General features: G+C 38.2%; 1 protein-coding gene across 5 annotated transcripts in view; it reads right to left on the reverse strand.

Moving 5' to 3' along the window:
* Nucleotides 1-29: 29 nt before the first annotated feature.
* ATP11B (ATPase phospholipid transporting 11B (putative)) overlaps nucleotides 30-12,182 on the reverse strand; it is a 108,678-nt gene continuing 96,525 nt past the window's right edge. For 2 of the 5 annotated variants that reach the window (XM_030574506.1, XM_030574504.1), the window contains 2 exons: nucleotides 10,281-10,406; nucleotides 5,991-6,071 (listed from right to left, as the gene is read on the reverse strand). In XM_030574506.1, the coding sequence (XP_030430366.1) occupies nucleotides 10,281-10,406 (126 nt within the window). In that variant the 3' untranslated portion in view covers nucleotides 5,991-6,071. Of the gene's footprint in view, nucleotides 1,141-4,665; nucleotides 6,072-10,280; nucleotides 10,407-12,182 lie in introns of those variants that run through there. The other 3 variants (XM_030574503.1, XR_004001886.1, XM_030574502.1) reach the window with 3 other exon arrangements.

Below are 12,182 nucleotides of genomic sequence, written 5' to 3' on the forward strand. Positions count from 1 at the left end.
AGCTGCAAAATATATAATTCTGTCCAAAGTAGCATTTGTGCACTTTGTTTTTATTGAGATACTTGTATATCAAACCATTGTCATCAATGTGTCAGGTCCTTCAGATATATGAAGATAATGCTTAAATCTTCAAAATACAGTATGAAGATAAATATATTAAAAATAAAACATGCAACCCCCCCAATGGTAAAAGGATTAAACCATTTAAATTTTCAACACTTATGCTACTGAGAACTGCACAATCCATTCAACATGTTTTCTCCCTATTTTTCCACGTTAGGATCAAGAATAGTTATTAAAACATGTAGGATATAATGGTTATGGAGAATGACTGGCTCTTAAATATTATCTGTAAAGAACAGGAGATGCTTATTACACCTGAAGGATGCACCTATGCTTTTGTCACCACTTTCAAAAAGGCTATGTCATATTTTACTGGTATATTGCCATTTGTACACCAGTACAGATATGCAGATGGTATTTCAATCTCTTCACAGCTAATCCATCAGCATCATTTTCTTTAAAGGGATATATTAATGAATTGACTTGCCCATGGAAGAAACAAGAGTTTTGTTTATTTGTAGACTAAGAGGTTAACATAACAAGAAGTTTCAATATAAATTTAGAATAAAAAAATATCTTTCCCCTCCCACCCCCCAAGGAAAAAAAATCAGCTTAATTTACAAAACCAGACTTAAAAATAAATTAGTACCCTCAAATCAATTACTTGGGGGCAGAAAAATTTGGTCATTCCCTTGAGATCTCAAATAAAATGTCAAAACAGAGGACTCCAACCTGTTAGTATGAAGCACAAAGAGGAAATGGGCAGAGAAAAAGCATTCAAATATCTAATAATTTGGGTGTAACATTAAAAAATTTAGTGGAAGAGATTATCCTTCACATATATGTTTTGCTATGCTACAAGATAGAGCACGAGGTTTGTATTTAGATGTTTTTGTTGTGCTAGCACATCTTCTAGGACAGAAAGTACAGCACTGAACTCATGCATAACCTATTATCAATATGCAAGCACCATATGGCTTCCACAAATGTCCTTGTTAACAAGTGGGTGAGTCCATTGTGGAGAGAGTCAAGATGCTTCTGTCGTTGGTATAGTAGGGATCCGATGAGCTCCATGATCTACAGTAACAATAAAAGAAAAGTTTGACTGACTAGGAACCTATAATTCTAAGTGAGAGGAAAAAAGGTCTAAGAGTGAAAAGCAAATTACTCCTTTCTTTAAAACTGTAGTCAGTTAATTCCATCCTGACATCTGCAATTCATTCAAACCCTCAAAAATATGCTCTCATGAATTTTCTGGACAGTATTTATTTTTAAAATTCACTACAACATGACTAAAAAGATATTTAATCTGCTATCAATTTAAATTATATGGCGCTTCTAGGCTTTTTGAGGCAACTACTATATTATATATGTAAATCAGGCACAGTGAATACAACATTTATTTTTGGCACAGTAAGATCATTCTAACAAATCCTATCATTACACAAATAGCTAATTGCAGTATGCTAATATATTGGAGTTTTATTTATATATTTTAATACTGATGCAGTGAACTACTTAGCTTCAAACAAGTTTAATCTAATAGTTTAACTATAGCCATTAAGATATACAGTAACTCCTCACTTAACATCGTAGCTAAGTTCCTGAAAAAAGCAAAATGATGTTAAGCGAATCCAATTTCCCCATAAGAATTAATATAAACAGGGGGGGTTAGGTTCCAGGGAAATGTTTTTCACTAGACAAAAAACTATATACATACACACCGCATACATTTTAAACAAACAATTTAATACTGTTCACAGCTATGATGATTGTGAAGCTTGGCTGAGGTGGTGAAGTTAGAGGGTGGAATATTTCCCAGGGAAGGTCTTGCTGCTAAATCAGTGGTTCTCAAACTTTTGTACTAGTGATCCCCTTCACATAGCAAGCCTTTGAGTGACACCCCCGCCATATAAATTAAAAATACATTTTAATATTTTTAACACCATTATAAATGCTGGAGGCAAAGCGGGATTTGGGGTGGAGGCTGACAGCTCACGACCCCCCCATGCAATAACCTCATGACCCCCTGAGGGGTCCCAACCCCCAGTTTGAGAACCCCTGTGCTAAATGATGAACTAGCACTCGGCTGAGCCCTGAAGGGTTAATACATTGTTGTTAATGTAGCCTAACATTCTACAAGGCAGCAGGAATGGAGGGGAGGGAGATAGCATGGCAGCCAGAGACAGACACACCTTGTGTGTGGGAGAGAGAAATGCAAACTGCCCCTTTCAGTAAGCTCACCCACTCTTAAGTGCATTGTCTTTTTAAGTGGATCAGGAAACAGAGAGCAGCTGCTGCCCCAGGCTCTGTCTCTCTCCCTCTGTCCCCCCACCCTGCTCTATACGAAGAAGAAGGAGTAAGCAGGGTGTAGGAGCAAGGGGGAGGGGGACACCCTGACATTAGTCCCCCCCTTTTTCTCCCTCCCCACCCCCACACAGCAAGCAGGCTTGGGGAGCAGCTCCAAGGCAGAGAGCAGGGGCAGCACATGGCAGTGGGGGGAGGGACAGCTGCAATTGCTAGCCTGCTGGCAGCTGCTGCATAGGGAATTTAGGGGAGTGGGGAGATGATGGGGGAGCTGATAAGGGGGCTACCGGTCCACCCTGGTTCCAAGCCCCTACCAGCTACTGGGAACAGGCGGTCCACTGCTTGCAGGAAGAGCAAGACGTTAGAAGGGAGCACTGCACAACTTTAAACGAGCATGTTCCCTAATTGATCCGCAATGTAACAATGAAACAACTTTAACCAGGAGGACTTTAAGTGAAGAGTTACTGTATTTTACTATTGGCTGTGCGAGATTTAAACAAAAATGACAAGAGAAAAAATATCCAAAACTATCATTGCTTTTTTATTCTGATCTAATCTACCAATGTTTTTCACCTAAGAGTACGTTATTTCCCTAAACGAATAAATCCTGTATATGGGCCACTGCTTTGGCAGGATTGCTAAAGTCAACATATTAGACTAAAAGTTGAAAATAAAGGGCAGGAAGGAAGGTGGCCACAAAGTAGAAACAATTTATGCTCCAAAGCCCACCTCTGTCAGAAATCTGCTGTTTTTTCAAAAATAGTACACACATGTATCTTGACAAGTGTATTGGCTAATGACAGGTCCAGATCATTCAGTAATGGATTCTACCATAACAATTTATATGTGATCCAGCATTTTTAATATTCTATTGGCTGATGAGTAGACAGACAATTTAGTTTAATGGGAGAGAGAGAGAGAGAGAGAGAAATGCATTTTACTAATTTGCAAGAAACATGCAATATTTCAATTTTATTTTAAATGAATGAAACAATGAAAAATGTATTTTGATTATATTTTAAAAAACAATTGAACTGCAGTACTTCATGCCGGCTGCCCTCTACTCCAAGCATTTGTACACCTTGAGATCAAAAGAAATGGCTCCCACTCAAAATTTGATAGTAGAATAATTTCATATCCCATTATCATATTTGACAGAATATTAGGTGCACATATTGTATATAAACACAAGCTATCTATATCAACAGAACTGGAAAAGTGTTTTTCATTACAAAGGATTACAAAGCACTTTTACAAACTACATATATACAGGTATCACTTAATTCATCAATGATATGCAGCTACCTCTGGGATGGAATAGAACAGCTGGTTCACGTCAGTCGTAACATTACACAATAGTCTATTACATTTGAGAGTGCATGTATCTTCTAAAAGACAATAGCTATTTAGTAAAATCTAAATTGCATTTGTACCCAAGGCTGATCTAAGCTTAACACTGAGAAGTAAATATATTTTGGGACTAAAAGTACTTAATTGTACCTTCAGGTAACTGTTCTATGTGACTTACATAATTAGTACGTTCAACAAAAGTATTCAGCAACTTTCACGTATTGCAAGGGAAGTGAGGGGAGAACGTAAATATATCCTCCGACCACTGTTAGACTAGATTTTAAATAGAAATGCTGAAGGGAAGGAGCTGGAGTCACTCAAAACAAAAAATGTAATGAAGTGAAACTGAAAGGGTTGCGAAGAGCCATTTCAATATAAAATCTGGAGCTGCAGCAGCAACAACGGAACTTCTAAAGCCCTTTGACTAGCACCTAGATTGTTTTGCATATTTATTTGTTTGAAGCAATGTTAATTCTAATACTTTAACAACTCTTTTTTAGGCTTTAAAATTATTCAGTTAGACAGTACAGTCATTAGGAAAAAAGATGACAAGGTAACACACAAGTAACCTGAGAAATAGCACAATATTGAAAAAGTGCTTTATATTCTGTCAAATATGATATATTATTTTTTATTATTAGTAGATCCCACCGAAGGAGGAGGGAGGAAATTGTAAAAAATCTAGATGCCAAGCAGAATGAAAAAATAACTATATACTTACCTTTATGAGATCCTGCACAATAAACAATTTTTTGGCCAAATGCAGCATCACTTATTAGATGACATTAGAACAAAGAAAGCAGCATGGAAAATAAAAGTTTCTAATTTGCAGCGCAGCGTTATCATTTGTTACAGAAGATAGCAATAAGTGAAAATATAGCTAAAGCAACCACTACAGAAATGTTGGTTTTAGACCAATTAAATGCTCATCTTGTAGGTTAAAAATTCTATTCAACTGTTTATTTTACACATCATGCCTGCTTACTATACAGCAAGAGTTTTGATTAAAAAAATTTACTTGATCATAAACAGTTCCTTCTTATACAGAATAGGATATTTTTGCATAATTATATCCTAGATTTATGGAAATAACTAACAAAATTTCATAAGCAAGTCAGAATAAAGAAGATGATTAGAATCACAGACACTGTGTTAACACAAGAATTTGAAACTGAAATGTACCACATACCAAGTCAACACCTAAAGGTAAAAATCAGAACTGACAATGCACGTCAGTATAAATTACCCATACAAGATTTTATTCTGTATGAATGATACCACATCCTTTAAGTTAAAAAGAGACAGTGTTCACATATTAAAGGAAACCCCATGTAAATGTGAGAAGTGCAATTTTTTTTCCAGGTTTGGCTTTTGAATAATGGAGTACTATGATATCATTCAGCAAAAGACAGACTAAGATATACAAAAGGTTTTTTATTTTTACCCCCAAATTTGTTACCTAGTTCTTTGAGGTTTTTTTTTTGAAACGGGGAGATTCAAGAAGATATTTAGCACATAGTTTTGAATGGCACTCATGATTTTGCCGACATTTTTGATACAAACAGAAAAATCCTTAAAACTAAGTTAATTTGAAGGCTTTGTTTTGTAAATTAGCTCATTTCTAGAAACAGAGTATAAAAGTTTTATTGCAAAAAATATTTAATTTTAGTAACCACCAATGGATGAAAAGTCTAAAGACTTACCTTTTAATGACAGAGTTATTGTCTGGGGGAAATGCAATCCTTTTGTATATCTTCAGAAGTAACTCAAGCTAATCCATGACTATTTGGAGGACATACATTAAGTATCAAAGGAAAAGCCTTTTGACTTTACAAATAACGCTTGATTCGTGAAGGCAAAAAGCTGGATCAGGAAAACAATCAGCACAGTGAGGTTTGTTTTTCTAAACAGAAGAATGTACAAACCCAGAGAAAACACCATATATACAACACAAGATCTCATACTAGAAAGACCAAACAAAGTTTGAACAGAGTTCTGTTTCTTGAAAAACCGTTTTCTTCCTTTTTCTAACAAAAGCACTCCCAGTAAGCAAGAAATGGATCTTTTAGGAACAAAAAGCACTATAAAGAATAGCATTTCCTGTTAATTACACAAAACCTGCAACTGGTTTGCTAGACATCTATAGCTGCAGGCTCATCAGGTTCCAGTTTATAGGAGAATCGTCTGCAGCAAAGGCTATTGAGAGAAATTCCACACCTGTTGACCCGGGTTGGACTACATCTTCCCATTAGTCGTTCCAACATTCTTCTAACAGATGCGCATGCTGTTTCTCCATCTGAGAAGCAGCACATGGAGTCCAAGCAGTTGATACTTGAACTTGTCTCAGTAAGCTGGAGTGAAAAGAGAGAGAAGAATTAGTATTTGTGGATTCTAGTGACAAAAGTGTCCTGCTATCACAGACAATGCTTAAAGGCGGCTAGTTTTCAAATTTCTGTAGTGTTACTAGAATATGTTTCTGTTTTATAGGAAAAACATTATGATACCTTATTGAGAGCAGCATTTGCTTTCTTCATGTGAATCATACAGATGGAGATTTAGATGCTTTTTGGTGCGGCCAAGATTTGAACAAATAAATGCCTTATTGAACAAATGGGAGGTTGTTTAACATAGACTCCACACAAGCACCCAGCAAATAAAAATATGTCCAGTTCCCACTACTGTCGTAAGTAACCTGGCTGGCCAATCATCCGCTATAGTGCTCTACCTGTAATACGCTTACAGGGGCGGATTATCTGTTAGTATAAAATTGTCATAGCCCCATTGACGTTAACAAACTATGATAATTTACGCTAGCTCAAGATCTATCCCCATTCAAAATATACTAGCCCCCCTCTCCCAAATAAAATCATAATAGAAGAGGCATTAGAATAAATGAGACTGCGGATATGGCAACCTGCCTAAAAATAGTTTTAACAATTCAAAAAGAACTGCAGAACGCAGTTTTCTGAAGGAAGTCGGTTCCATGACTAGCAGTAAGACTTACTATTACTATTTTAAGCTGACATTAAATCATGAGCAAAAAAGACAGAAAAAAAATTTTTCTAGCTACCCTTCTTGTATTATTTACATAGTTCTGAAATTTTATCCCAGGTTACCATTTATGATGCCAAATGAACCTACCTTTACAAAATACAGGATATGGACTGGAATTTGGGAATGCCATTATTAAAGCTTATGATTCGGAGTTGAACTAACCTCTCACTTTTTGGGGGGAAAAAAGGTTGTCTACAGATTTTTATCTAAATTTAAACACAGAATTAACATTAAGAACCATCAGTCATATCCAAGCAAAGGAATGGAAAAGCTGAATGTTAGTAAAACTATGAATGAATACAAGAAAGTTTATTAGTATGTGTAAAACAGACTAGAATAAACTGAAAGAGGTTACACCGAGTTTAGGAAGATGTTTTTATTACAAATCACCTATTAACAAATTCCTTCATACTACACTTCATCCAAATATTTTTCCACTGCAGCACATACAAATTTCCAAATATTTAACACTACAGGAAAAACTAGAGAGAGAATATTCTGAATTAATTTGTGTTTACCTCCCTTCTGATAGGGTATACAAATCTACTGAGGGTGGTGATGTGGGGGGAAGAGGTACCTACATAACTCAAATTAAACTATTTGTTTAGCAGTTATACTAATTCAGGGGAGTGGGGTGGGACACACAAACTGTATTAGTCACTTAACATCACAGATGCAATGCAATGAGATGAATTACATACAGAGGCATACCTCCTGACTGGACGATATGTATCGGTTTTTCTGAGGGTCCAAAAATTTCCAACAGGACATTCAAATATTTACAAATTTATGCTGCTCACTTTAGATATAGAAATTAACAGAAGTAAGCAGGAGTTGCAGACAGAGAACCTCTCAGACCATGTCTCAGTAAATCACAGGAAAGGGGCTTTAAAAAGTCTCATGAAAGAGATTAAGATCTGAGATTTCTACTTATAACTGGCTCAAAGCTAATGGAAAATTCTCGCTCTCTCTAATAGTATATAATGTTTTCCAATAATTTCTATCTGATCACACATGAAAGAGCTCCATTATTACTTATTCATGCATGATACATGTCCCTTTTCTCACTACACTCATGGAGGCATATGTACCTATATTTTTGTCTCTTAGTTGCTCTGGAAACAGGTATTTTATTAGCAGTATATTCACATAACCCCTAATTTTGTGTCAGTGGCAAGTCAACTTCACATTCTACAATTTTGATTTTTATATACAGAATTGATTCTTCCCTTAATATATACTATATGAAGCAGAACCTGGTCCCTGCAGTATTCTGGGGCTGTAAAGTTGACTTCAGCAGTCAGCCGAGGGAATATCCAGATGGTGCAGTGCTATGGCCTCCTTAGCCCCGGCAGAGGGTGCATGTTGGGGGAAGTTGTCAGGGTGTAATTGCGCTCTAATGATCCCTAGCTGGCATAATGGCTGGAGATCGCTGAGGAATGTTACAAGCTGACACAAAGAGGGAGTAGCCAAGAGGCTGCACAAATTTGCACCTGAGGGATGAAACAGTTGGCACTAGAATTTGGGAGGAAGGGTCGTATAAAAGGTGCATAAAACTATCTTTGTCTCCCTCAATGCCAGAATCCTATGCTCTGTCTGTGCAATCTTTAATGTATAATGCACCATGTATTTCTGAACTGCCTGTAAAACATATAAAAAAGTAGTGCCTGCAATGCAAAGGGGGCATTTTGGAAAAATAAAACAGGCAAAAATACAAAAAAAATCTACTTAAGATGAAAATACTTGATTTCTAATGAGCTTAAAACCAATTTTGCCTTTAGTTTCTGTGCAACACAATAGTGGCTTAATAAGGAGTCAGTGCTTTACCATGACTCAAAAGGGTTAATACCACCTATTTGAAAATAGTGACCTTACAGAATCTAGTATGTAGATAATTGCAAAGAATTAATATTTACTATTTTAAATCCACAGACCTCCCACTTTAAAGACTAAAAACTGAGTGGAAGCATTACAAGTAGTATTTCCAGAGTAAACTGTGAACATCCGAGATCCCTTTGCAATCCCAAATCCACACCTTCCTTATGTCAGCTATACCAACCAGCTCTTAGTAACATCAAAAGTAATATTAGGAGACTGTAAAGGAGACAATAGTAAAATAAACTCAATATGATGGCAGTGGCTACCTGGTTTAGGATCCATTCTCTTTATATCCCTTTCCTGAATGAAGGATTTTATCTTTAATACAGAATCTCTCCTCACTGCCTGCATCTCCTCTAGCCTTCCTCTCCAGTTTTAGATCTGTGCACAGATTTGATCATAGTTGTGTGTTCCACTAAACTAAGGCCTGACGAAAACACGTAAGACAATGCACAATGCTGTGAGGTGGACAGTACTGAGCACAGATACTTTTAAAACAAAGAAGTCTCTGGCAATACTAAGGGCTTGTCTACATCACAAAGTTGCAGCGCTGGTGAGGGAGTTACAGCGCTGTAACTTAGGAGGTGTACACATCTGCAGGGCATCACCAGCGCTGCAACTCCCTGTTTGCAGCGCTGGCCGTACTCCCGTTTTGTCTCGGGTGTAGGATCCAGAGCTGGTGATCCAGCGCTGGTAATCAAGTGTAGACACTTACCAGCGCTTTTCTTGACCTCCATGGAATAAGCAGGTATCCCAGCATACCTGAGGAAGCCTCTCTGGTAATCAAGCAGGTCTCCTTCCCCGCGGTTTGCAGGGGGGTTCGGGGAACGCGAGAGCAAACCGCGGGGAAGCAGGTCTCCTTCCCCGGTTTGCTCTCGCGTTTCCTGAACCCCCGTGCAAGCAGGTCTCCCCTTCCCCGGTTTGCTCTCGCGTTCCCCGAACCCCCGTGCAAGCAGGTCTCCTTCCCCGGTTTGCTCTCGCGTTCCCCGAACCCCCAAGCAAGCAGGTCTCCTTCCCCGCGGTTTGCAGGGGGGTTCGGGGAACGCGAGAGCAAACCGCGGGGAAGCAGGTCTCCTTCCACGGTTTGCTCTCGCGTTCTCCGAACCCCCCTTGAAGCCGCCCAACAGCGCTGCAGTGTGGCCACATCTAACACCACTTGCAGTGCTGGTTGCTGTAAGTGTGGCCACTCTGCAGCGCTGGCCCTATACAGCTGTACTAATACAGCTGTAACAACCAGCGCTGCAAAATTGTAGATGTAGACATACTCTGAGTGTATCCTCGACTGGGCTGCAACTGGTAGGAAGAGCCACTGCTTAAAGATTGACATGTACAGAGAAAAAAAATGAGAACACTAATCTTTGGGCTGCAAAGAAGTTTTCAAAAGGTATGGTTTAGGGCTAAAGATCTTAAATCATTGCAGTGCAAATGTTTTCCAGTGGAATAGATAACTTTAATGGAATGAATCAAGAAAAAAATTAAATACTATGTATTACAGTTAATGATTCAATCTGTTAAGCCCAAACAAAAAACATGCAGTCATGTAGGTTTCCTTGTAAATATCACAAGTATGGGAATTTCAAAGATGATTCCATGACTGACTATACATAAGGGTACAGCGAGAGTACTACCTAGTGAACGCAAGAACTGTCCTGCTGGCTAGTTGGATCAGCTAGCAGTTGCCTATTGTCCTCCCCTCTGTGCCCGCTTTCAGCAAAGTCATATGCTGAGCTGACTGAACCCTTATCCTCTTCCATCTAGAAGGACAGAAAAGCAACAAATCTTTAAAACACCACACTCAGTTTTAAATTAAACAATAATCTTTAAACCAATCTTCAATCTACTGACTTGTTCTTGATAGAACAGTGCACATTTGCTTACGCAGGAAGAGATGACCACTTTCTCAAGTTATCCAAATCACAAATTATTTATTAATGCACATCGTTACCAGAGTATAGTTTGTCAACAAATTAAAGGCATACAAAGAATGTAGAGGAGTAATTTTCAATTCCGACCCTCTTCCTCCCCCAAATAAAGGTCTAAAACTAGCACTTTTGTCCAAAGGGTCTTTCCAATTCCAATTCCAATTCCAGTTTGTTGGGTCTGCTGTATGCCAAATGACACCTGCAGGTTTTAGTTCAACAAAGCACTTATATCTCATTGAAGCATATGCTTATGTGATCTGCTAAAAAGAAATGGATACAGTATGTGCTTATAGTTAAGCAAATGCTTAAGTGGTGTTTTGCTGAAGCCAGGCCCTAGATACTAATATAATCGATGCTACGTACATAGCTAAAATAGATTATGAGATGGTTATTGCTACGCCACAATTAAGCTCTAAAGTAGCTTCCTATTATGAGCCCCATTTTTTCCTTCTCTTAGTCACCCCAACAAGAGACGGATTCCCCTGAAATTTCAAATGCCACATCTCACCCTTAGTTAGTTTTTCTAGAAAATTTAGAAAAGGCATTTTGAAATTTGGCATTTCAAAGGTCTCCTTGGCACTTAAAAAAAAAAAATCTTAAACCTTTTGTTCAGTTGTACCTCTACAACGACAGTCTACAAACACCAAATAATTTCTGTTATTTGTACTGTGGCAGCCCATAGGGGTCCCAGTCAGGGATCAGGGCATCAACTTGTGGTAGGCCCTGTACAAACAAAAAATGAAAAGATCGTCCCTGCCACCAAAGAGCATACAATCTAAGTCTGTCACGCTAAGAAGAGATGCCTTGGTGCCCCTTAGTGTGTGTGTGTGTGTGTGTGTGGGGGGGGGCATTGAAGGGTGAGGAAAAGTCTGGTTTACCAGTGGAATTACAACAATATGTACAATACAAATTTAATAGCAATTGATCTGCTTCTGGCTCCAGGCTTTGATACAGCAGCTACTGACCAGAGGCAGACATGACAGCTAAGGCAAAAACAGTAGCAGTTCAGGTCATGAAAACCTGTGGCCACAGAGGCACACCCTTGTAGTTTTGGAATGGAGGGCTTTAGGAAAGGCAGACCTGCATGGAGATAGTGGAGAAAACAAGGGGTAACAGTGGAGTTGTTTGAGGAGGGTGGGGGCAGAAAGTGATGGAAGGACAGAGTTTGATTCACATTAATAAAAAAAGTGTTAACATTTAATTCCTAGATTTAAAACTTGACGCATTAGCATTCCGTGTGGATAAAAAAGTCTTCATGTCCTTTACATTCGCCTTCTGCTGTACAAAATCTCAATTTGCCACCAACTATAATGACCCCAGTACACACAACTTTCATGTACAGGGTGAAACCTACAGGAGAGAAACCACTTAGAAGAACTCTAAGATCTGCTGTTGCCTGCGCTACTCATATGGACCATATATACTAATTTACTTTGAACTTTTGGCACCACATTCAAAACACAGGGACATTCCTAAACAAAAACTTAGCTTTTTTTTAAAAAAAAAGCTAGAAAGTGCCAACTTACCTTCCTTCAAAAGTTAATCTTGTGCTGAATTTCAACAAGATTAACTCCCTACGATATTCAGAAATCTGAGTTGCAGATTTCC

The sequence above is a fragment of the Gopherus evgoodei genome, chromosome 9 (assembly GCF_007399415.2).
Source record: "Gopherus evgoodei ecotype Sinaloan lineage chromosome 9, rGopEvg1_v1.p, whole genome shotgun sequence".
In the NCBI taxonomy this organism is placed as follows: domain Eukaryota; kingdom Metazoa; phylum Chordata; order Testudines; family Testudinidae; genus Gopherus; species Gopherus evgoodei.